General features: G+C 41.9%; 2 protein-coding genes across 4 annotated transcripts in view; one reads left to right on the top strand and one right to left on the bottom strand.

Annotated features, from left to right (window-relative positions):
* LOC124303006 (transmembrane protein 8B-like) overlaps nt 1–27,789 on the bottom strand; it is a 498,471-nt gene that overhangs the window by 337,792 nt on the left and 132,890 nt on the right. Inside the window, exon 2 of one of the 3 annotated variants that reach the window (XM_046759670.1) lies at nt 17,997–18,105. The exons of the other annotated variants lie outside the window; for them this stretch is intronic. The gene's annotated coding sequence lies outside the window, so the exon portion shown is untranslated. The remainder of the gene's footprint in view (nt 1–17,996; nt 18,106–27,789) is intronic. 3 annotated transcript variants of the gene reach the window in all.
* On the top strand, nt 24,538–24,993 carry LOC124302826 (lysine-rich arabinogalactan protein 19-like). Its single transcript, XM_046759392.1, has one exon. It carries the CDS (start codon nt 24,538–24,540, stop codon nt 24,991–24,993), a length of 456 nt encoding a protein of 151 aa, XP_046615348.1.

The raw sequence follows: 27,789 nt of genomic DNA, 5'->3' as shown, positions 1-27,789 counted from the left end.
GATCCTTCAACCGAACCATCCAAGCCATTTCCTTCTCTTGTTTTCAAACATTTTCAGTAAACGAAAAGAAGTTTCCAGAAAATGAAAAAAAGTTTTCAGAAAGTGAAAAAAAATTCTCTGAAAACAAAAAAAAGTTTTTCAAAAAATAAAATGTGTAATAATCGTATGGAAGAATTGCAGATTATCATAACTATTATTAATATTATTATTATGACTATCATTATTGTTATTATAATTTTCATAGAACCGAGTATGGCACATGTGCGTACAAAGGAGATAAAATGTGGAAATACATGTATATTCAAAATCTTTTATTGTACTTCGGAAAATACATACAAATTATGCTACATGTCTGCTTTATTTATCCAACTATTGTGCGAACTATCAAAACACAACCACTTCGCATAAAACTGATTCCCCCGTTTGCGTAATACTTTCTCCACAAGGTAGCCGTCGAGGTATTTCACTTTGCTGAGCTCTTCCTCGTAGAAGCCTCCTTCGATGGGATGATCCTGATAATCGGGAAGTTCGTAGGCAGGTGAATTGGTATTTTTCACCTCACTTACGGTGAATATTTCATTCGTCCAATTGGGTGTATAGCCTTTTTCGAATACATTCTTGTATTTGCTGATTTGAACTCGATCGCCCACACTGAATTTCCGCGCCCGATCAGTTCGTTTGATTTGCCGAGGTTTGTACGGGCTACGATACAGCTGTTCTTCATTCTCGGTGCTAACATCCACCGGTTTCATCGGAATCGTGGAATGTTTGGTTTTGTTGTAGGACTTCATTCAATCATCCAAAATATTAATCGTCTCGTACGATCCTTGGAGAGTAAGCCGCTTCCACATTTTATTTTTCTATGTTCGATTAAAACGTTCACATATCGACGCCTTGAAGTTGCTAAATGTCAAATACATGTTGATATTGTGATGCTTCACCAGGGCTTCAAATCAGCTGTTGTAAAATTCTTTGCCATGATCAACGTGTAGATGTGCAGGTATACGGCTCTGGGCCAGTACAGAATTCTTGGCAGCAGTAACATCTTTCCCACTCTTGGACTTTATCCGCACCGCCCACGCGTACTTGGAAAATATGTCGATGATTGTTAGTAGGTATTTGCATCCCTTGTTGCGCGAGCTGTATGCGGTCGTATCGACGAGATCAGTTCGCCAGGTCTCATTCAGTCCGCATACATCTACGAATCGGCGCGGATAGTTGCGTCGAGTCTGTCTGTGAAGTTCAGCAGCTATAACAGTCTTCATTGTTCCCAACTCTTCGCCTTCCAATTTCTCTAATTGTCGCTCAACCATTATGGTTCCTCAATCAATACTAATTCCCTGCTGGCTTGTTCCAGCGTAGGTGTTGCTTGATCCCCAATATAGTTGATGCGACTCGAAGCGTTTTCTACGATTTTGTTATTCATGTGTAGCTGTTTCAACTCCTCGTTGTGATTATGCGCGAAACTCGCAAAATTTGATTGAAAAGTATCCACAATATCCACAGCCATAGATCGTAAAGCGGTGTTGAGAACTTTTAGGGAAACGGCATCGTTTTCCATCTGCGGATCAGCGATATTACACAATCATTTGCTATCTATATCGTACTGATTGTCGTTGGTGGTTTTGAATCCAACACCCGAAGGCCCTCGAATGAATTTTTTACCACCACCACGCTCCGAGTGTCGTCTGAATATGTCTATGCTCATCACTGGACGGTCACTGAGCAAATGATGATTTTATGTTTACACGCTGCTAATGAACGATCCGGCCTCGAGCAACTCTTCAATAATGGAGACTATTTCACTTCCGTCCAAAATGCTGAACTAAGAACATCTAAGCAGGAACAGGTCGTCAAAATTTCTTCAGGATGGTCGGCAGGGTCTGGCCGAAACGTCGAAAACGTTAAACATGTTAAAATTTCTCTTTACCTGACCGGAATTTTCGACTGAACTTTCTTCTTCAAGGAGACTATTTCGTTGGAATGGCTGGTATTGCCTGCAGCCTGTGACGCCATAAGCAGCCGGAGGCGATCTACAATTTCATTTGGATCATCCCAGTAGACGTAATCAACATCTTGCCCCTCCTTTCGCGCAATCTTATAGTCGGGTAAGTCTTTACCTGATTTTTTCGGCGAGCCAACGTGTTGTGCGATGAAATTTCTATACTTTGCGCTTTTGAAATCATCTCGAAGGCTTCCATCGGCTTGGTAACGTTTCGGATGCGCATTTGTCGTCGTTACAATTTTTATATAATTATTCTTATCCACATCATTTACAATCGATGCATCGGGTGATTTTTTAAATAGTAATTCGAGTAATCCAGGTGTTCTTTCATAACTTTCATCCCCCACATTGACCAGATTATCAGTGCAATTGATCGGCGTATAACCAATCATCATACCGTTTGTCAACTTTCGAACACCGTATGTGGTATCCAAATCCCTCTTTTTGCTTGTGCTGAACATTTTCAAATATCGCGCCATGGAATCCGTTGTATTCTTCACCGGCGTACTTGTAGTAGAAATTTCACCAAACTTCAGTGTTTTATCGTTTGCATGCATGAAATTCCCATCGTCCATATCCTCATCCTCCTCATCATCATCGTCATCGTCATTCCTGGTACTCTCATCATCTTTTTCTTCTTTTCTCTTCATTGTCACATCCGGTGGTTCCGTTTTAATTTCATGTTTAATATGCTGCTGTCTTGAGGTATCAACCAATTCTTGCAACGGTGTTACTAAAGGCTTGAATACCTCGCCCATAACCTGTTCGGTCGTGTCCTTGTCCAACTCGAGCATCTTATGCTTCCGCCGTATGACATCGGATGCTTTCAATATTTCACTCAATGTATCGCTCTGCTTACGAATCTTGGCACTCTCCATGTTGCCGGCTCGATTGTTGCAACGAAACTGTGCAACTTTATGTAAGTTTATGCTTATAAAGCAGTCAAACCCCTTCCCATATCGCCCCCCATTGATTTCGCTATCCTTGTCAATTACGGTAAATCTGTAACTGTCATCATTCCAGCATGCCGAGCACAAGTCTTGAAATTGCTGATACGTCATGTCCGTGTTTACATAATCGTTGTAGATATGTTTCAGATTCATATCATCCTGCCGAAATAGCACTAATAAGTTTGCATTGTCACGCACTAGGTGTTTTGCATCGCGCGCATACGTTTGACTTAGATGAAGGCTATCGATATCGCGATGCCTGCCCACGCTGAAGTATGCTCTGATATTATCCAGCTTTTCACAAACCACATCGTCGAAAATCATAAGAGAGTTGGGGCGAGCATCTTCCGGGTTTACAACCTCATCGTTCTCGCGGAACGGGAAAAAACCCACTCCCTGCACGGGTTCTAGTAACTTTTGCAAAAATTGATACTTTGGCTGGAAGAGAGATTTCGAATAGACGTAGACATTTTCGAATCGCAATCCATTGCCGTGCGTGATAAGTGAGAGAAGAGTCTTAGTTTTACTACAATTCGATGGCCCGCAAAAAATTGCTCTCGCGGTATTTGGCAGCAATTTTCCATGTCGTTCTTTTATCTTCCTCTTTACACGCGGAACCATTTTATCGAAATTCGCGATACGTAGTTGATCGGGCTGATCTTAAAATCTCATGATGCTTCGTTAGCATGACAACGAGAACTAAGATGACGGTATATATATTCCTCCTTTTATAGAAATCATGTTAGTTGTTGCCCGACTATAAGGAGGTGCACACGGAAGAAACGCGGTGGTGGTTTGATGAATAAAATCATCAACCATCTCCCAGTTGAATTGCATGTGCCAGGATATCAGTACAGCGGACCTGGAACGAAATTAACCAAGAGGTTGGCTCGTGGAGATTTGGGGATCAATCCACTGGATGCCGCGTGTAAAGACCACGACATTGCATACGCAAAGAATCGCGATATCACAGCGAGAAATCTTGCCAACAAAGCGCTCGCTGAGAAGGCGTGGAATCGCGTCTTGGCCAAGGACGCTAGTGTGGGTAAAAAGGCTGTAGCCTGGAGAGTCACCAACACTATGAAAGCTAAATCTAAACTCAGAATGGGTTTAGCTGCGAAGCGGTCGAAACTTGGAGCGGCTGCGAAAAAGAAATCGAGAACTGGCGGAAAGAGTAAACAGCGGAAGAAAACTGTGAATCTTAAATCCATCATCACAGCAGCAAAGGTCGCCATGCAACCGGGTTATAAAGCCGTGGAGTCGGCGTTGGCGGGTGCTCGTGCAGCTGCGCGTGGAACTGGGAAGAATGTTCGTATGCCTCGCGTTATACCTGTGCCTGATAAAATTGGCGGCATCCTGCCGTTTATCATTCCAATTCTGGCTGGTCTAAGCGCTACTGGGGCTCTTGCGGGTGGTGCTGCGGGTATAGCTAACGCTGTCAACGAAGCTAGTGTCAACCAACAGCGGTTGAACGAGGCCAAACGGCACAATACAACAATGGAGGCGATTGCTTTGGGCAAGGGATTATACCCGCGACCCTACCACAGCGGAATGGGCCTGTACTTACGTCTGGCAAAAAACTGATAAAGCTACGACACCGAGCTCTCACCAACATAGATTCACGCAACTATGCTAGAAATATGAAAATTTCACATTTTCGTGGCGTTTTCATGCGGAATGATCTGCCGAAATCAAGACCAAAAATGCGAGAATCCGCAATTATCAATCTTGACGATAAAAACGGTTCCGAGACACATTGGGTTGCATACCAGAAAAATGGTGACCATGTTGTGTATTTCGATGTTTGTAGCGTTGATTACAATCGTAAGAAGTATCAGGAATATGATACTGTGATTTGCGGCCACTTGTGCCTCAAATTTCTCAGCGAACAACTATAAAAAGACAAGTTTTACACGAGCAAGCATTTGTCATGTCGGAATCGTTGACGTTAACACTGTCAGGCATATCCTCTGTGCTGGATGCTCAATATTTCCCCCCAATCGAGTTATCACCAGAGAAGAACTATGTTCTCGGACTTGTCGAGTTCCTGACATTCCATTAAATACCCAATATTGATGAGACGTGTAATAAATTTCACCTGAAACGAGCGGACAAGAGCAGAGAGAGCATTACGATACCCACGGAAGGTATGAAATTGAGGATATTGAAAATTTTCTGCGTAAGAAGCTACCCTCCGACATCACCCTTAGTCTGGAAGCAAACGACAACGAGCTGAACAGTGAAGTCACGTGCAATCATGTAGTAGACTTTAAGCCCAAGGATTCCATCGGCCGATTATTGGGATTTGAGGCGGTTGAGCTAGCACAAAACGTTACTCATAAATCTGAATTACTAGTAGCCATACTGAAGGTTAATACTTCACTCGTTGAGTGTAGCATAACCACAGGGGCGTACATAAACGAGCGTCGAGCTCACACGATTCACGAATTTTTCCCAACCGTTCCATCGGGATATAAGATTGTCGAAGTGCCTGCCAGCGTCATTTACCTGCCAATCGCCGTACAGTCGATACATCATTTACAGCTGAGAATAGCCGATCAAGATAACGAGCTGATTAATTTTCGCGGTAAAACGATCACTGTACGTTTACACGTGAAATCACTCAAATAATGTGTCTACTGCCCAGTAAAAGCTCTCTACACATTCATGGAAAAATCACAAAAGATAATGGTGTGGCTGCGGTGACGGTTACGAAATTGATCTATATGGCCGTTTGTCATTTGTTTGAGGAAGTTCGCTATGAGTTGAACGGTGTAGAGATTGATCGGAATAAAAATGTTGGCATCACCAGCACTATGAAGGGTTACGTATCCGTGATTCCAGGCCAGCAATATAGTCTAGAGAATACCGGGTGGTTGAGTGGGGATAACGAACTAACCGATACCGCTGGAAATTTCGATGTTGTTTTACCGTTAAATTATGTGCTAGGCTTCGCTGAAGATTATCGTCGAGTCATCGTCAATGCTAAACATGAGTTAATTCTCACATGTTCTAACACTGATTTGAATGCCGTGATTCAGGCCTCGATCACGGAAAACTTCAGAATCACCCTAAATAAAATCAAGTGGTTGTTGCCCTACATCAAACTGGCAGATAAACCGAAAATCCAGCTAATCAACTACATCGCCAAGAATCCGGCCATATCCATGAGTTTTCGTTCTTGGGAAACGTACGTGTATCCGATGCACCCATCAACAACGCGGCATATATGGTCAGTCAAGACATCGACGCAGCTTAAGAAGCCAAGATATGTCGTTCAAGGATTTCAAACTGCAGGGAGAAACGAGTTGCTGAGAAATGCCAGCGTATTTGATCATTGTCGGATCAGAGATGTAAAACTCTTCCTCAACTCACAGTGCTATCCCTACGGAAATATGAATCTTGATATATACAATAATCAATACGCCATTCTCTATGATATGTATGTTCGGTCACAAATGACCTACGACAACAAAGAAGCTGAGCCTTTGCTATCGAAGCGTAAATTTATAAACCGAGCCCCCCTCATCGTCATCGATTGCTCCAAGCAGAACGAAACATTGAAAACTGGACCTGTGGACATTTGATTGGAATTTGACTCTAGCATTGCATTTTCACCACACACTTCTGCCTACCGCATGATCTTGCATGACCGCATTGTTGAATATAATCCGATTAGTGGTACTGTAAAAAAAATTGGTATAAGTCAATTCTGAGATAAGATGTTCGATTATTATTATTATTATTGTGCGAATAATGAAAATATGTGTAAGGTTATTTGTTCAATTTAAAATATGATGATCTATTTCCATTATTATGTATATGCTGAAAACAGAATGTAATTGTTGATAAATAAAATAAACAAATATTCAAAACATCCGACGGTTATTTTTTGAAACGTTCACCCTCCGACCATACGATAAATAAATGAAGAAGCTGCCATCCTGCGGTGAGCATTGGAAACATCACGCAGAGTCGATCGATGGAATATCGATTGATCGATAATGCGATGGAGGGGGCGCCACATACGACAAACCTGCGGCAACACTCAGTAACACGAACTGTCGGTAAGATCGGAGATAGCAATTTTGGTGGTAAAATCATTACCATCTCACAATAAAAAAATGTGTAATGTCTGCTCATACGACGGTGAAAAAATCAATATGGCTGCTCATTTGACGAAGCAAAAAATCTCACGATCAAACTGTCTGACGATGAAAAAATCAAATCGGCTGCTCATCCGACTAAGCTTATAATCAAAAAAGCTGCTCATCCGACTAAGCAAAAATCAAAATGACTGCTCATCCAACAAAGCAAATAATTCATTGTCAAACTGTCTGTCGGTAAGATTAGGCAAAAATACTGGTGGCATCATCTGTGTTAACAGTCGGTAACAATTTCGTGGGTAAAGCTTACCATCGTGGTGGTAACATACCGACTGCTAGTAAGGTAGGAATCAAGATCGGCCGGTACGCTGCCATCTTTGGGGTTAGAACTCTCGTATATACACTACTGATATCCCTGACGAAGAGTCAGCAGCAGCAGCACTACTTCATCCGAGCGACGAATGGCATCATTTGCTCAAAACTTTTTTTCTTCATACCTCGGTCGAAAGTACGTACTTTCGGCCCTGATTTCAAAGCAGAAAGTCCAACTTTTGTGCCTTGCTAACGCTATGAATGCGCCCTCTACAACAGCGGGAGTAAACATTTCTCTCGTGCATGCCGGTACGCGAGACTGCCACAACTGCCGTCATTGCCGGCTACTACCACATAGTTAACCATAACTGTCTTATTGTTGTTCCGCAGGATCAAGAGATAACGTTAAATTTCTTCAATTTATGTTAATTAGATTCTAATAAGATACTGAAAAATAAAATACAATGAGTGAAATCATTTCGAGTGACGAATCAATGGACGAGGAAGAAGTGATCAGAGATTTTGATGCAGAGGCTGACTCAATAATACAAACCGGCACATTACCAAAGAAGTCAGCAGACAGGTACAAATTAGTCTACGATGCGTACAAAAAATGGGAGATAGACCATACAAGTTCTGTGTCAACTTCAGAAGAGACTAATTTGATTGTATATTTGAAAGAATTGAGTTAGAGGTTAAGCCACCCAACTCTATGGTCCTTTCGATCAATGTTAAAGAAGACCTTAAGTGCAAACAAAAATATTGACATGAATAAATTTCAAAATTTGAGAAGTTTTATTAAAAACAATTCTAAAGGACATAAATCTGAAAAGTCATTAGTCTTTGAGTGGAATCAAATAATGGACCTCATAAATAATGCACCAGACCTCACACATTTAGTTACAAAGGTAGGTATTGAAATTAATTTTATCAAGCTCTTCATTAAATCAAAATCTCATTCTTATAATAATAATTATCATTATTATTTCAGGTGATTCTTATATTTGGCATTTGTTGGGCCATGCAATGTAATGACCTTAGTGAAATTTAATTGGATGATATCGAAGATCCTGGTGATAAGTATCTTTTTTCTGTCAGCGAAACGAAAAATGATGTTCCTCGTAAATTTATAATTGGGGAACATTTTTATCCCAAGGTAAAGCAATACAGCTCTTTGAGAACTGAGGAACCTTTTACCAACAAATATTTTATCAAATATTATAATGGAAAATGCCTGAAGCAAGTCAGCGGCAAAAATGAAATCGGTGAAACGCCTTACTTGATAGTAGAAAAACAAGGAGAGTTCTGCGTAGGAACACCATCCTTACCGACCAAGCCAACCAGTACGCCTATACATGCATCCCTGACGCAAACCCTTGAAAGTTACCCCCACTCTCGTAAGATAAAACGTGCTCTGCCGACCGTTCGTCGGTAAGAAAATCTCCCAAATGACCATGATTGTCGGTAAAAAATCCTCCAAATGACCATGATTGTCGGTAAAAAATCCTCCAAATGACCATGATTGTTGGTGAAAAATGCCTCAAATTGCCGTGGTGTTACCCCTTGTGGGATAAGTTGTGCTCTTTGTCGGTAAAGAAAGTCATGCTCATCGAGCGGGATCGATAACTGCATTACCGAGCGCACTCCGTGAATCCTCAGGCGTTCGAGCGGTCCCCATGGATCCTCGAACGTTCGACCGGGAATCCTGGCGTGTGTCAGGTTTTGAGAGCTTCCAGAAGGTTCGAGAAGATTCTCACGGCCTTGAACGAATCTAGACAAACAACGCGTTCGAGAAGTTTCGACTTGACGGCGAGCGGCATGCGGTCAAAGGATTTCGGTGCGACGTTGAATTTTAGACAAACAATTCTCGGAATCATCCGACGAAAACAATACTCGGAATCGTCCGACGTGTTTCGACTCGACGGTGATCGGCATGCGGTCAAAGGATTTCGGTGCGACGTTGAATTTTAGACAAACAAGTCTCGGAATCATCCGACGAAAACAATACTCGGAATCGTCCGACGTGTTTCGACTCGACGGTGATCGGCATGCGGTCAAAGGATTTCGGTGCGATGTTGAATTCCGAAAGACCCGCTCTGGCCTTGAACGAATTTTAGACAAACAATTCTCGGAATCGTCCGACAAAAACAATACTCGGAATCGTCCGACGAGTTTCGACTTGACGGCGAGCGGCCTGCGGACAACGGATTGCGGTGCGACGTCGAATTCTGGAAGTTTCTAACGTACAATCGAAGAAACATCATTTCGGTAGCTTCTAGAAGTTTTTCAAGGATTCTGTGTGCCTGGTGGGAGGAATACGGCTATAAAAGGCTGAATTTCAGGTCAGAAAGACAGTCTTGCACCTTCAGCTCTCATGAAGAGAACTCCAAATAAAGCGGAAATAAATCTTCTTCTTGCAAATGAGAAGTGCTTTGGAACAACAACGTGAATTGAAGAAACGACTAGAACTGCTCATCAAGAATATTGGAGAAGTAAAACATCTGCTGAAAATCAGATCTGACCTCAATCAACTCACAAGAGATTTTGAGCACGTACAACTCGACAGTAACGACCATGGACTTTTCAAAATTGAACGAAGTCGCTCGCCTGGAGACACGTCTGCCCTTGAAAAAGCTTGCGGACCTCGAAGTATACTTCGAATACCGAGTCAGTGGCGTTCGTCGGGTTAAAACGAAATTTGGTGATAAAATCGTTCTGGACTTGGAGGACTCTTTCACGATTTTTCTACCCAATCGACTGACCAAGGCCCTCCAAGAAGATGAAGATTTGTTCCAGAAGGTGACGACAGCCAGTAAGGAGATACGGTTGCTATGATGAATAAGAATTCTCGACCTCGTATGTAATATATTATAGTATTGGTGATCGGTCAATTAAGAAAACGTAATTTTAGTTAACGTTTCGACCCGGATATGGGCCCTCCTCAGAACGATTTATTTAAAAACTGTCAAAAAAACAAACAAAAGGAAAATAGGACTTAATAAAATAACAATGGTACTAATAGTAATCGGACACAAATATTGCAGATGTAACATTCTCAGAGACAATAAACATTGTTGATAGTAAGAACCTTATGAATAATTGTGATAAGGATGTTTTTTGGTGTTATTTACCTTTTGAGTTAAGTAAGTGTAATAAGATGTAGTCGATTTCACATTACAATTGGCGGAAACAGTGTTCTTTTTAGTGACGGTAGACAATGTCACTCTTCCAGTTGTTTTTTTGTAGGAGTTAAAGGTTGGTAGTCATTTATTTAAAAAAAGATTAAAGAACTATGTTTTTTCACAGTCAATATGTCATAATGTTAAAAGGTTATTGAAGAAGGTCAATTAGCAATGAAATTAATTCACAGGTGTCAATTAGGTGGAGGTAAGCTCTTTATAATTAAATTCTACATGTCTAACGAAATATTGTTGGTTGAACCAATTGGGTCAACAGGTGAATAACGACTGATGGGGGAAAACACAATAATCCAGAGTGAAGGTGAACATATTATAAACATTATACAGAAAAAACAATAAATATTTGGTACGAAAGGTTATGTAGAATGAACTGTAAATGGAGACTAAATAATAATTTTTTTTAAAAAAATAAAAAAAATTAGTTTAGGTTAAACAATATTTGTTGTGTGGGCAGAGATTAGAGGTTTGTAAATATTGCTTAAATGTTCAACGTCTTGTCTGAGATTTACCGAATTGGTATGACCTACAATGTTGCACATTTCTAAAAGCAATCTTCTGTAATAATTTTGTTCTTCACAAAGGATGTTTGTGTTGTCAAAATTGAAAGTGTGTTGTTTATCAATCCTATGTTTCGTTAGAGCTGTGTGCCGTTCATCTGTCTCATGTATATTACGTTGGTGTTCCCTAATTCTGGTGTTGAGATGTCGACCCGTTTGACCTATGTAGACTTGATTACAGTCCTTACAAGGTATTTTATACACTACATTTGAACGTTTGCCTATGGGGATCTTATCCTTACCGGTATCAAAAACAAGTTTTAGGTCTTTTGAATTTTTACCAACAAACTTTACATTATATTTATCGAATAAACGATTGAGTGACTCGAATAGACCGGCTACATATGGAATGGGGATATATGTAGTAGCCGGTCTATTGTTATCTTCGACAGGAGCAGAGTCAATATTATGGTCAAGTATGTTGTTGATGTAGGAGCGTCTCTTATTAATTTGTTTTTGTAATAGGCCATGAGGGTAATCATTAGATCTTAGTACATTGTATATGAGCGCCAAGTTTTTTTCCTGGAACTCTGTACTAGCAAGTTTTATAGCTCTTTCAACAAGGCTAATGATGGTGCCTATTTTGAAGGACAAAGGATGGTGAGAGTTAAAATTCAAGTATCTTTGTGACCATGTTTTTTTGTGAAACCAATCTGTCTTTATATTATTATTATTATATATTATATATTATTATTATATATTATTATATATTATATATATTATTATATATTATTATTATATATTATATATTATTATTATATATTAATATATATTATAAATATGTCTTTATTTTTTGACAGTTTTTAAATAAATCGTTCTGAGGAGGGCCCATATCCGGGTCGAAACGTTAACTAAAACTACGTTTTCTTAATTGACCGATCACCAATACTATAATATAGAGATACGGTTGCATCTACGCTATCTTGGCGGACCGTACGGTCAACTTGAATTCGCATACGTATAATCTGAGTATCACATTCAAATATCCAGTGTCCTGTGGATGTCTTACGTTCAATAAACAAAAGAAAAAAAGATTGAAATTGCATCTAAAATTAAGTCTTAAAATCTAAGAAAATGCCACTTCGAACACCACTAAGCAACGATGGAGGGTTTCGAGCTGCGTTTGCGTCTTGTAACTGTAATGTGAACTCTACGATGAATTTTGGACGGGTTCAGGCAAGACTAGAGTGCGAGGTCGACCGATAGCTGCGGTAGTATACATTCAGAGCCAAGGATCTGCGGTGTTGGGTTACTATCGCTCTAGGAATTCAAAACATGATGACGTTGGTGAACAGATTAGTCTAGAATGGGATGCAAGGTTGAGGCGCAGTTGAGATTTCGTTTGAAAAGTTTCTATTAATTTTATGAGAAAAGTATTAAATATACATATACATGTATATCTTTGACCCTGAAAGATTCTCGGAATCGTCCGATGAAAACAATACTCGAAATCGTCCAAAGAGTTTCGACTTGACGGCGAGCGGCCTGCGGACAACGGATTGCGGTGCGACGTTGAATTCTGGAAGGTTCTGAAATAAACTCTTAACTAGCGGGACAGACGTTCTGAAATAACGGTTGTTATTGACGATGCAAAATATTTTATTGAAAAAAACAACTCAAGATTGCAGTTTTACATGAAATTCGTAATGCTGATATATAAGTGTTCTTACTCAACGGTATCGTACCCATGCTTTAGGCAATAAGAATGAATAACTGTTCGAGTAGATACCGATTGTCTTTTGTGTTTGAGTAAAAAATTTCGCAGTAACAATACGTTTTGAGCTGCACAGTTTGGACGGAATATAGCGTGATGCGTACACTTTGAATTCGTGTCCGACATTTTATTCAATTTCTGCAACGACAGACAACCCAAATCCATCAAATCAACGACTTCAACTTTTTCACCCAGAATTTTCTGCAGCCAACTTTTCTTCTCCAAACCTTTTACGTTAACTGTTGAAGCCTCACGCAGCGATATATATTCGATGGTGAAGTCGAGCTTCTCAAAAGGTAAATCACCACCTTCCCAGGATAGTCCATGATAATTCCGTGACAGCCACAAATTTTCGCTTTTGAACGGAGCAAGTAAATAATTCCAATCGTACGGAGGTTCGAACAGAAAAATTGACGGGTTGGTATCTTCTTTAAGTGACACAACTGCCAACTCTTTTGGTGTAAAACCGGGACCCGGTCTTCTGAATCCTTGTACGTCGACAATGAACTCCATCGTGAAAAATACTGAATTGATTGTCACAACGTTTTTTACCAATTTACAACGGTTTTTATACCAATTTCCTCACACCACCGCTCAGCGAGTTATATTCAATTATACGATCACGTAAAATCAAGCAGTAGGCAGATGTACCGGTAGGAAAGTTATTTTTAGCCTCAAATTCGATACAAATATCTACCGGTCCAGATTTCAGAGCCTTGTTTTGTTTCGAACAGTCGATGAAAATCAAAGGTTCGTGCTGTAGAAATTCGCTCTTCGTCAACAGAGGCTAGGGTTCTTTGCCGTAATAGGTGGCTTGAAAGTTTGCGTACATCTCGTACAGTAATGCAAAGCGATTGTGACTCATGTCCAAGTTCAGGTTACCGTACGGATAATACTCGGAATTCAAGAAGAGCTTGACGTCAGTAATGTTACAGTGATCAAGATGACTGGCATTTTTGCCGGCTTTGTTTTTTCGATTCGTTTGAAAACCGATAATGACAAATCGCGGTTTTTCCAAATGGGTGGACGTTTTCACAGTCCAAACGTGTTTCGTGGTTGCCGATAGCAAAGGATATTCGTACAACTCCCAACTGCGGAAGCTCATGGAGACTGGTGTATCTTTTTCAATGAAATTCAACAGTGTGATTTTTCGTTGATCCGAGAGCTTCACATAGGGTACTAACCATTCTACCTGATCGATCACGATTCTAAAGTCTTCGTCTTGATTTTGAACGATGGCATTTAAATTACTTTTTGATCTTGTGAGAATCAGCTCGTGTTTCGCGTTAACGATGATCTTGCGATAGTCTTCAGCGAAGCCCAATATCATGCTCAAAGGAATAACTACGTCAAAGTTGGCATCGGCATCAGTTAATTTTTTCGTTTCCTGAACATCGAGCCATCCAGCATTTTCCATAAGCCAACTTTGACCAGGGTTGAGCGAAGCGAAACCTTTCAGCAGGCTGGTCAGACCAACGTTTTTACATTTATCTATCTCTACGGCGTTGAGTTCGTACCGTACATCTTCGAATAAATGGCAGATGGCGTTATTGACCAAAGTTGTGATCGCCGCTGCAGTGCCGTCCGATTTGAGAAATTTTCCAGATGTATGCAGCGAACTCTTGCTCGGTAGTACGCATAAATCCTGATGCTGAACGGTGATTCGAATCTCATCGCTGTTGTTGGAAATTGACGATGAGTACGGTTTGTGTGCGTGTATTTCTTGGTGAGCGATTGATTCGTCAAAAGCGACAGGTGTTTGAATGCTCAAGATTTCCTCCTCCATGGTACGTAGCATACAACGAAACAGCAGAATCGTAGTTTCATTCGTCGGAAATTCCTTTTCCAAAAGGTGTCAGCTTTAGACCCAGAGCTATCAGAAACTCCACGTTTCGACGTGTTAGCAGTTAGGGAATCGATCGATGACTGACTTGATCGGGACATGCTGACTGACTACTATAACTCTTTTTGGACAATCTGTTATATACAATTCCCATCGTTTATCGCGATTTGATGTGCAGTCTCACAGTCATAACTTCTCCGCGAAAATTAACCAGATCTCCGTCTTGATCGACTAACCGAAGCTGTACGTGATTTATGGTATTGACGGTGATCGGAAGGTAAATGACGTGCGACGGCACTTCCACGATCTTATATCCCAGCGGAACGATAGGGAAAAATTCGTGAATAAGATGCACTTTATGTCCATTGACGTAGGCGCCCGTTGTAATGCTACATTCGACTCGCGGCGCGTTGACCTTGAGAATAGTTACAGGCATATCCGAATGGTGAGTTAGGTTAGCTGCCAATACACGCGGTGTAAATCCGAGAAGCTGACCACTAGAATCGTCAGGTTCCAAATTTACGATATGGTTACATTTGATTTCGCTGCATAACGTATTATTGTTAGGCTTTATGCTGATTTCAATATTGGTATTTTTAACGCGTCTTGAACATACTTTTCAATATCCTCAATTTCGTAGCTGCCAGTGGATATAGTGACTACCTTATCGGCTACGTATATTTTACTTTGACCGACATCAACGTTGGGAATGGAATTGAAGGTTAACAGTTCAACGAGACCGAGAACATAATTTTTGTTCAGAGGAAGTTCGATCGGAGGAAAATATTGCGCTTCGAGAATCGAAGACGTTCCAGATACCGTTAATGTAAACGAATCATCCATGACTGCAAGTGCTCGACTGACGTTATCAAATTACGTGTCATGTTTATATAGCTTATCGCTTAGAAATTTCAGACACAAGTGTCCGCAATCGAATGTACCGTAATCCTGATACCTTTCGTCGTTGTACTCAACGCTACCAACACCGAGATATTTCACGAGGTCTAACGGCGGTTGAAGATGACCGAAACAGTCGAAGTAAACTACATCGCTACCGCGTTTCTGATATGCAACCCAGTGTGTCCCAGAGCCATCTTTATCGTCGAGATTGACTACAGCTGTTTCGTTTTTACGCGGCCCGGTTTTGGGCATTTCGTTGCGCATAAAGACACCTCGGAAGTATGGAATTTTCATGATTTTTGCATACTTCAGCAAATCCCAGTTGGTCAACGCTCGGCGTGGTAGCTTGACATTTAGTTTTTTGAAAGATGAAGACCGAAACCCTTTTTATAAGGTTTGAGATGGAGACCTTTACCTAAGGCGATCGCTTCTACCGTTTTGTTATGCCGTTTGCTTTCCTCGAATTCTCGTTCAGCTGCGCTCGCATCGTTTACAGCCTTTGCTATACCCGCAGCACCTCCCGCTAACGCTCCCGTAGCGCTGAGACCGGCAAAAATAGGTATGAGACAATGTAGAAATCCGCCAACTTTTGAGGGTACCGGTAGAACGCGCGGTGATCGGACATTATGTTTACCACCTTTTTTTTTCACAGCTTCTCGAGCACCTCTGAGTGCAAACTTGATGCTCGTTTTCGCGTCGTACCTTCGAATCATAGACTGTTTTGCCGCTCGTGTGATTTTGTTCAAGGAAACGTTCTTAGGTTTTCGACACCCCATGCCTCACTTTGTTTTCACCTTCATCGTGTTAGCTACAGCCCAAGTGGCCGCCTTTTCATCCAAATTTGCGTCCTTTGCGAGAACCCGTTTCCAGGCTTTTTCGGCTAATATTTTATCCGCAACGCTTCCAGCTTCAAGGTTCTCACGATTTTTCGAGTACGCTATATCGTGTTCCTTACACGCTGCATCGAGAGCATTGATACCGGAATCGCCTCTCGTGAGTCTTTTCGTCAACTTGGTGCCAGAACCGCAGTATTGGTAACCGGGAACATGCAACTCGATCGAAAGTTTGTTGATAATACTATTTACCGAACCTTTACCACTCGATCGTTTTTTTGACGATCGCTCACGATTACGTGTGTGCAAAATCATGTCCGCTCTGCAACTGACAGAAAGTTCTTATAAACGATGCATTTATAGAAAATCCAGCCAGTCACGTTTGAGATGAGGTTCGAGACACAATCGACCAGGCTGCCCGTGATGAATTTTGACAAATTTACGCAGCAGAGTACAAAACGGAAAAAACGTCATGGCGAATTGTTGCCGAGTAGTGTACGTGCGGTATTCTGCGGACCATCTAACTGTGGCAAAACCAACGCATTATTTGCGCTTATAACGCATCCGAACGGTTTGAGGTTCGAAAACCTGTCCGTTTACTCAAAATCTCTCAATCGACCGGAATACAAGTTTCTGAGTCAAGTGCTCGAAAATGTTGACGGTGTTGAGTATTACCCCTTTAACGAGCATGAGCACGTCATTGCACCGAACGAAACGCAACCTAACTTGATCATGATATTCGATGACGTAGCGTGCGAGAAGCAGGATAAAATACGCGCGTAATTTTGTATGGGTGGACATCACGACGTAGACTGTTTCTATCTTTGTCAGACGTACGCTCAAATCCCTAAGCATCTCGTGCGCGACAACACCAACTTGCTGGTCTTATTCAAACAAGACGAGATGAATCTGAGACATGTTTACAACGATCATGTAAACACCGATATGTCGTACGTAGAGTTTAAAGACTTGTGTGCGGCATGCTGGAACGGTGACAAATATGGCTCCGTAGTGATCGACGAGGATAGAGAGCTCTGTAATGGTCGGTATAGGAGGGGATTTGACAATTTCATAAACATGACAAAAGAATAAAATACACGATCTTCGAAGACGACGAAACAGTAGCTTTCCAGAACTAGTTGTGTCAACATGCAGGAAATTCGTAAGGAAGAAGAAGTCTTGCATCGTATCGCTCAAGCGAGTAATGCGATTCGTCATAAGCACAGAATCCTCAGGACGGGAGAAAAGTCGCTGCAGAAAACAATGAAGGATGTCTTCAAACCTAAGGTAACCCCGTTGCAGGAATTAGTCAATGTTTCTCGAGGCACGAAACTTGTCAAGGAAGAGGTGAAGGAAGTACTCAAAACTGAAACAAAGGATGAGCCGAAAAACGAAATGGAAGCAGAAGATTCTTTTGCAACTGCAGAGGAAGAGGATCAAACTGTCACGGAATCGTCGGTGAGACCAGAGGATAAATATCTTCAGATGCTCAACGATAAACAAAGAAAGAACGAGTTGGATACCGTGTACGGGGTACAGAGTCTTTCTACTGCTGGGCTGATAATTGGTGACTCACCGATAAGCTTCGAGCGCGATTCCGTTCGCATAGGCGGGACGCTCTATCCGAAAACTCAAGGACTGCTGGAGCTGCTGTTTCAAAAGATGCCCAACAGCGCTCACGTTACCTGCAACGACAGGGAGAATTACAGAAATATCCTTCTCGCAACAAATGCTCACAGAAAGTACTATAGCGCCACCGAGCCTATCCGAAACGCTCAGAGCGCCAAATTCAAGCATTTGATTGCTGAGCTGCACAATATTTCTACGTCAGGCAAAGATGTATCACCATCGTCACAGTGTCGAAGCGTACGGGCAAAGGTGTACTGCTACCTCAGGCTTGGGTTACTCGACAAGGTGTTAAAACAGATTATATTTTCTGGGACGACGCTAACGAGCTGGTGGAACGTCTTCGTTTGCTTATCGCATCTCAAGCGGCTGGGAATACAAGTCACAACAACGAAATTCTGTCGATTCTGGAAGAATTGCGGGAAGCCGGAATCATTTATTAGCCAATTCTCGTCGACTCTGCAATCATTTACGAGATGAGCGTCGACGTGTTCAGACGTCAGCTGAATAAAAACACAGCGGCGAGCACTCGCGGTCCTCCGGGTGTCGGGTTTCAAATAACAGCGGACGAGCATAACGATATACGGAACAAGAGACTGTGCAATGTCGCAGATCCCGCAGAGCCGAACAATGCTGTAACTTCAACAACCTTGAGACCAAAATTCAACGTGCTGCAAAAACAAATCGACAACCTCAATCAAATGATCAAAGCTTTGGAGATCACCACGGAGAAAGCCTTGGATACCTTCTACACAGACTTTAAAACAGGCAGAAACCTGTCGATTCAAAACGCTGAAATCATTTCCAAATTGGACACCAGACTAATAGCGTTGGAATATGAAAGAGAAAAAGCAAGCACTGGTGACGGAACTGCAATAACTTGCACGCCGGAATCGCCCGAGTCGACGTGTAGACGTGCGCGGCATCGACGAGACTTGGCAGGCGGATCTTGTTGATATGACGTAGTACGCTGGACAAAACAAAGGCTACAAGTACATGCTCACAGTCATTGACATCTTTTCAAAGTATGCGTGGGCTGTACCAATAAAGAGCAAGTCTGGAGATGATATTACGAAGGCAATGGAATCTGTGCTTGTCCAAGGATGGATACCGAAAAATTCACACGTCGACAGAGGAGCGGAATTTTACAACTCGAAATTTGAATCGCTTATGACACGCTACGGAATCAAACTTTACTCCACGTACAGTAATTTGAAAGCTTCGATCTGTGAACGTTTCAATCGCACGCTGAAAGGTAAAATGTGGACACAGTTCAGCATGCAAGGAAGCTACAAGTGGCTCGACATCTTATTTGATTTGGTTTCGGTTTACAACAACACCAAACACCGAACCATAAGAATGAAACCGTCGGATGTCACCGTTGCAAACGAGAGGCTGTTATTACGTCAGGCGTACGGAAGGCTTCGAGCGATACTTACCATATCGGCAAAATTCAAATCTGGCGACAAAGTTTGAATCAGCAAATTCAAAAATGTCTCCGAGAAAGGTTACACCTCCAATTGGACGACTGAAATATTCACGATAAGTCGAGTGGAAAATACTCATCCTGTGACGTACAAGCTCAAAGACTACCGAGATCAACCCATAGCTGGTGGTTTCTACGAACAAGAGCTCCTCAAGGTTAAGCATTCGGATATCTATCTGGTGGAGAAGGTGCTCAAGAAGCGTGGAAGAAAAATATACGTTAAATGGTTAGGTTTTGACAATACACACAACAGTTGGATAAACGAATCGGACATGTAAGATTTGAATAAATGAATTTTTTTTCTGCAAAAAACGTATGTGTCTCTTTATTTTATACCCGACACATAACAAGTATGCATCTTTGTTTTTTAGACAATCGACAGACATATGCATCGTTATACAATTTTTTATACTTCGGAGTGTTCTTATTAACCATCCTACATTTAATATTCTATACATCATGGTACAGTTGTAAAAATTAAGCCTTACATAAGAATAATACTTTATACATCATGGTACAGTTATAAATTAAGTCCTACATAGATTACGATACGGTAATTATAAAGCCACGGTGCAGGCTTGTAACCCCACGGAAGCGTGTCGGTCGTGTTTTGAAACACGATCCGCTTGTCGTCATTCCATCTCAGTGCCACTTTCTGCTGTTCTACGGTGTATACCTCGTGCTTTCGACTCAATATCAAATGCTGATTTGTAGACAAATTTTCACGGTCCAAAACACATTCCAAATAATCGTTGAAAGTTATTTTCCTCAACGCTGATCCTTTGACACCTTTGGCACATTTATTGTCTTTCTCATCTCCCAAGACTCGGAATGCGTACAATTTAGCTCGTAACCCTAGAAATTCTGACGTGATTTTCCCGTTATTCTCGTCTTTCATCAAGCCGAGAACTTTTCTGTATGCTCGAGGTATTCCGTAAACGTTGTCAAGCGGATAATCCGACGTGTCGAATTTGTGCAAGTCCTCCTCCATATGTTCGTATATGTCGGGGACGGTAAAATTGTAAATCAAACTGTAGGTATCCATGTACATTAATTTTGCTCGGTCGCCAAATTTCTGCTCAATATAATTGTAATGAATATCATAGATATATGTTTTAGACAGATCCAGGATGGTGAAACCTGCATACAATGGTTTATTCAATTTGACTTTCCTATCACTCATTTCGACGATAACCATCTCTTTGTCGAAAACGGTGCAGCTGTGAAAATTAGGTTCGGTTATAGTAGCTCTAGCACCGTATCTTCCATCCCATTTCGTGATCAGCCTGACATCTCTATACTTCCTAACATTTTCCATTGTTTTGCCGAAAACTGCGTTGTTCATCAGTTTGTAAAAATTTTTCCCGAATTCGTTGTGAGATTTTTTGCGCAAATCGGTATTCAAATCTATGTATTTTTTGGGCCACGGGGTTTGTCTGAATTTGAGAACTTTGTGAATTTTGAGTAATTCCAAGCCTAATTGTAAGCATTGTTTCAAAATGCTGTAGTGAACAACGTAGTTTTTCTTGGAAAATAGCGTGGACGTCAATTTTGGCTCTTTATTGGTCGAAATCGGAGGTACATAGTGCTCCGTACACAATGGTAAATCCTTATGAGTTTCATGCAGTTTTGCAGGATATTCCAAATCTACCTCCAGCATGTAACCAAACTCCGCATCGTCCGAGATGGTAAGAACGTCGCATTGTCAGAAGTCTGATACCCATTCGAAGGAACTGTATGGCAGAGCAAAGCTCATAGCAGCACCGTACAAATTATTAACGTCAAAGTACATGAGATAAGATTCTTCGATCTCAGGATCGAATTCCTCTCCGGTGTACCTGGTGTTGGCCTTTGCGTATCTGTTCGAACACTGTGATACACCACCACGAATACCTTTTTCGATAAACATAACCATGTCTATGTCGGTGAGAAGCTCGAGTTCGATGCCTGTACATTTTAACATTGCATCAAACGGCAGACCGGGCGCTGTGTAGTAACGTAACGGGTCCAGTTTGTACGTCGTCCAACAATTTTGTCGGAAATTCTGAAAAACGTCAGCCAGTAAAAACAGTCCCGTCTGTAAATACAAGTCCAAATACTCTCCCTAAGTTTGGACGTTAAAAGTTTGCCATACGTCGCACGCGTGTTCGTTATCGTCGTCTGATATATTCCGGTCATTCAATTTTGAATAAAACCGTTCTTTGGTAAATGTTTCTCCTCGAGCTTCTCCCAACTGTCTACGTATTCGTACGGGAAGACACCTTTTCTAGTCAATCACCGAAATTTGTTCAAGCTACTGCAGAATTTACGTGTTATTGTTTTTTGACAATCGTTCAGATACGATGATAATTTATCGAGGCTGCTAGGCATGAAACGGTACGAATCTATGAAACGGAACGTTACATCCGTTCCCCTAACGAATTTCGTGAAGAAAATGTACTTTTCTTTATTAACAGGTAATAGTGTAACAGTATCTTCGAATGACGTTGCCAGGGCTTTGATCAGAAAATGCGAATTGTAACCCGAAAGATTGTGGAATATCACTGGGATTGTGTGTGAGTTTTGGTAATTTAGATTACAGCTGCGGTGAGCAGCACCACGGTACTTTCCCGTGAAATGACAGTGATCCCGATGTTTCACGTCTTTGGACGTGAACGGTTTTTCACAAATATGACAGACTGCCGATAAATCAAATGCGTTGATCTGATTGAAATTTAGTGGTTCCGTCGGTACAACTCTTGTAGTATCTCTCTAACGAAAGTGCCAATTCCGCTAACTCGTTCACAAACCATTGGATGCAAGTTTCTCCGTGATTAATTTTGAATTTTGAAAGCGAATCGTCAAACGCGCAATGCAGATAGTAAGCTATACTATACGGAAGATGCTTCTGATAATTTGTTCTATTTTCCCCAAAACTTTCATGTGTGGGTTGCAGTAAACATTGTAGATCCGCGTAAATGCAGAATAGAACGGTTTCTTTAAGCTTGAAATTTTTGAATTTGAGAATCTTGTCCTCTTCTGTTGGTAAGATGACTTTGGTTTTATTCGAATTCATGCAATCAACTCGATGCTTCAACAAACATCTTTCGAAATTAAAATGAGACAGACATCTATCGCACAACCACGTCTGATGTGAGCGTTTGGAAATTTGAGAACTTGTCAACCGCGACAAATTTCGAATCTATGCAAAATGACGTGTTACATTCTTTTCAATATTTTCCATACTATCATCGTCATCGTCGTTTTCAGACTCTATCACTAAAAGATGGATTGTAGGCATATCAGACTTGTTTCGACTCAAATAAATGGGTACAATTTCACTACGCTTTTGTTTTTCCGCATCATCTATACCGTAGACGTTAATTGAAAGTTTGTTAAGTTTCTTAAATTTTGGAATCTGCTCTAAAGACATTGGAAAATGCAAACCGTCATATTGTAGCACTGAGCTGAAATGTGGATATGAAGTAATTTCGCTAGGATTGTTGTTGGCTGGAAGGAGGGCAGCGGTGACCGACCAGAGGTAGCAATACGCGTCTCTGTTGCGGATGTTGACGACAGCCTTCTTATCTTGAATATCTTTGGGTAGTGGTGTGTATGTGAACACACCGCCTCGCAGTGGCACGTACTTGTTGATATTTACAGTCAAATTGATTATTTTAGTCAGCGACCAACCAGAGTCTCTCTCTTGAAAATCTTTCACCTTGGCCAACACTTTTTGCTTTACGTTCTCTTCGAACCACCCGTGTATGTCAGCTGGCTGGAGGATGATTTGGTTTTTGGTGTTAAAATATTTCATATCCTCAACAAGTTCAGCGTTTTTCGTTATATTGAATTTACAACCCAAGACACAGTTTGCTTTTAAACTTCCCATTTTTCGTAGCATTTTTTTCAGTCTTGCAACGACGAGGTGTTTCGCATCTTCCAAAAACCTGTTCAAATCTTTATGCCGCAGATTGATAATGGCTCCCATTCGAATTCGGCTCTCGAAAGCTGTCTCCAAATCTTCCCACCTTCCTCGATCGCTTCTTCGTCGGCTTCGTAATCCGTCACCCACTTTTTGAAATTGTTGAAATGTGACTGTCAAAGATTTCAGAATTCCAATTGTAGTCAAAATTCTTGTCTTCTACTCGATCGTTGAGGCGTTGTTGCGTAAGATTTTATTCAAAAGCCTGGTATTTTGGGTTCCGAATCGAATCCATTTTGCAATTTCTGCCAGTGACGATTTTTCAGATAAAATCTTGAACGCCGTTTCCATAATTTGTATTAATTTCAAACACCTTTCGGAATCCATGTTTCTTCTTCTTCTTTCGATCACACACTTGACAAAGATAGAGTTGCAAAGCTTGCTCTAGAATGATCGCTCCACGCTGACATGGTCCCTTATATGGGTAAATACCGACGTGACTCACACACACCGAGGCGGCGTCTTCACAGGGCTCACGAACTCAACGTCGCACCGCAATCCGTTGTCCGCAGGCCGCTCGCCGTCAAGTCGAAACTCTTTGGACGATTCCGAGTATTGGTTTCGTCGGACGATTCCGAGAATCTTTCAGGGTCAAAGATATACATCTATATATTTAATACTGTTCACAACAACATTGTGAACGCAACTCATTGGTCGCGCGCCTTCCAACCCACGCGAGGCAACCAGCCTTGCACACTTTCCAATCACGCGACCCAGAAGAAAGTGTGACGTCACGCGCGCCGCTCACGCCACCCACGCAGCCGAGCGCGTTGCGTAATCAACCAACGTGGTCTCCCGCTGCCAAAGACCAACCGAGGCTGCAATAAGAGACGGCCGATCAGACCGATCGGCAGGACACTTCGGGTTCACCTCGTCCTGAAAAACCCTACCGACGCTGACGCTTCAACGCCACGCCGTACCTGCTCTTCAACGCTACGCCGACGTTTGACTGACGCTACAACGTTTGACTAACGCTACCACGTTTGACTGACGCTACGACGACACTTTATAAGACAGACCGGACAGCAGAACAATTGCATGATGGATCCTGTTTATCTGGCTGCGGCCAGCCCACTGACAAAAACATCAGCTTCAAACCCGCCAGTTCCTTGGATACTGCATCCGATCGAGATCCCATCACGGCCTCTCACCAGACCTCCAGCCGTGTTACTTTCCTTGTGGGATGTCCGGAGAGCCCGACTGACTTCACCAAGCTACCACAGACGCATCCCAGCTCCAGTCTCCCCATTTCCCGAGCCGCAGCGCTCGTTTGTGTCGACTGCCACCCAGACGACCGACAGTGAGTGGGAGTCTCCTGTAAAGACGGCTGAGAACCGCCGTCCCCCGACACCACCAAGCTCTCCAGAGAGCCGGTACACTCCGCCACCTAGGACTGAGACTGACCCCCCTCGACGGCCGACATCCTCACTGCAGCCTCCACCGCAATTTAACAAGACAAAAACCATTCCTATTATCACTGGGCAACCTTCACTTTAACTGTACATATGTAAATAAAATAAATAAAATGTAAATATAAACTCAAAACCACAAAACTCATCTTTGACTTCAGCGACCCACACCTTCCACGCGGTTCGGTCGAACTACGAGCCATCAGATAGCGAACAAATACTTTTCTCATAAAATTAATAAAAACTTGTCAAACGAAATCTCAACTGCGCCTCAACCTTGCATCCCATTCTAGACTAATCTGTTCACCAACGTCATCATGTTTTGAATTCCTAGAGCGATAGTAACCCAACACCGCAGATCCTTGGCTCTGAATGTATACTACCGCAGCTATCGGTCGACCTCGCACTCTAGTCTTGCCTGAACCCGTCCAAAATTCATCGTAGAGTTCACATTACAGTTACAAGACGCAAACGCAGCTCGAAACCCTCCATCGTTGCTTAGTGGTGTTCGAAGTGGCATTTTCTTAGATTTTAAGACTTAATTTTAGATGCAATTTCAATCTTTTTTTCTTTTGTTTATTGAACGTAAGACATCCACAGGACACTGGATATTTGAATGTGATACTCAGATTATACGTATGCGAATTCAAGTTGACCGTACGGTCCGCCAAGATAGCGTAGATGCAACCGTATCTCCTTACTGGCTGTCGTCACCTTCTGGAACAAATCTTCATCTTCTTGGAGGGCCTTGGTCAGTCGATTGGGTAGAAAAATCGTGAAAGAGTCCTCCAAGTCCAGAACGATTTTATCACCAAATTTCGTTTTAACCCGACGAACGCCACTGACTCGGTATTCGAAGTATACTTCGAGGTCCGCAAGCTTTTTCAAGGGCAGACGTGTCTCCAGGCGAGCGACTTCGTTCAATTTTGAAAAGTCCATGGTCGTTACTGTCGAGTTGTACGTGCTCAAAATCTCTTGTGAGTTGATTGAGGTCAGATCTGATTTTCAGCAGATGTTTTACTTCTCCAATATTCTTGATGAGCAGTTCTAGTCGTTTCTTCAATTCACGTTGTTGTTCCAAAGCACTTCTCATTTGCAAGAAGAAGATTTATTTCCGCTTTATTTGGAGTTCTCTTCATGAGAGCTGAAGGTGCAAGACTGTCTTTCTGACCTGAAATTCAGCCTTTTATAGCCGTATTCCTCCCACCAGGCACACAGAATCCTTGAAAAACTTCTAGAAGCTACCGAAATGATGTTTCTTCGATTGTACGTTAGAAACTTCCAGAATTCGACGTCGCACCGCAATCCGTTGTCCGCAGGCCGCTCGCCGTCAAGTCGAAACTCGTCGGACGATTCCGAGTATTGTTTTTGTCGGACGATTCCGAGAATTGTTTGTCTAAAATTCGTTCAAGGCCAGAGCGGGTCTTTCGGAATTCAACATCGCACCGAAATCCTTTGACCGCATGCCGATCACCGTCGAGTCGAAACACGTCGGACGATTCCAAGTATTGTTTTCGTCGGATGATTCCGAGACTTGTTTGTCTAAAATTCAACGTCGCACCGAAATCCTTTGACCGCATGCCGATCACCGTCGAGTCGAAACACGTCGGACGATTCCGAGTATTGTTTTCGTCGGATGATTCCGAGAATTGTTTGTCTAAAATTCAACGTCGCACCGAAATCCTTTGACCGCATGCCGCTCGCCGTCAAGTCGAAACTTCTCGAACGCGTTGTTTGTCTAGATTCGTTCAAGGCCGTGAGAATCTTCTCGAACCTTCTGGAAGCTCTCAAAACCTGACACACGCCAGGATTCCCGGTCGAACGTTCGAGGATCCATGGGGACCGCTCGAACGCCTGAGGATTCACGGAGTGCGCTCGGTAATGCAGTTATCGATCCCGCTCGATGAGCATGACTTTCTTTACCGACAAAGAGCACAACTTATCCCACAAGGGGTAACACCACGGCAATTTGAGGCATTTTTCACCAACAATCATGGTCATTTGGAGGATTTTTTACCGACAATCATGGTCATTTGGAGGATTTTTTACCGACAATCATGGTCATTTGGGAGATTTTCTTACCGACGAACGGTCGGCAGAGCACGTTTTATCTTACGAGAGTGGGGGTAACTTTCAAGGGTTTGCGTCAGGGATGCATGTATAGGCGTACTGGTCGACTTGGTCGGTAAAGAAGGTGCTTCTACGCAGAACTCTCCTTGTTTATCTACTCTTGATAGCAACCTCTTTAAAATTGCCTAACTCTAAAAAGTATACTGGACATTGTTTTCGGAGAACTAGCGCGACATTATCATCTAACTCAGGTGCTATTATAACAATGCTGAAACAGTTAGGAGGATGGAAATCTACAAATATTGCACAAGGTTATTTTTTCAATCAGATTGTTCGTAATATTATCGTTAAAAATGAGTTTATTATATTTATATTCAGTTCTTCAATATGTACTGAAATGATACTTATTTTGTGTCTGTAAATCTTATTCAACTTCTTACAGGATATGTGGAGAATTCGATGAAAAATCGAGAAAAAACTTATGAAAGCATAACCTATGCAGCCGCATCCACCGTAACTGATCCAGAAACATCAACAAGTTCAGTGAAAAACGACTGTTCAGTTGAAATAACGAATCCAAAAAATTCTGATGAATCTTCACATGCTAAAGTAGACTTTCACACCTTTTCTGACGATTTTGAAATTGATGATGAGGATCTTGCTAGGATTGATGAACTTGATGAACCTGAAATACCGAAGTCACCACAGGTGTTTTCCAGAACCGCGAGCTACAAAAAAATTCTTGAACCTATGAATAAACAAATGATAAAACCTAGTCATTTAAAAAAAAAACCTATTTCGGTTTTTTCAAAAA

Source organism: Neodiprion virginianus, chromosome 4 (assembly GCF_021901495.1).
Source record: "Neodiprion virginianus isolate iyNeoVirg1 chromosome 4, iyNeoVirg1.1, whole genome shotgun sequence".
NCBI classification, from domain to species: Eukaryota; Metazoa; Arthropoda; class Insecta; order Hymenoptera; family Diprionidae; genus Neodiprion; species Neodiprion virginianus.
Note: the sequence above shows the minus strand (reverse complement) of the source record. Positions and strands in the feature narration are given on the sequence as shown.

Coding starts and splice junctions, on each gene's coding strand:
- LOC124302826 (XM_046759392.1), top strand. CDS start 24,538: ATGGATCCTGTTTATCTGGCTGCGGCCAGCCCACTGACAAAAACATCA.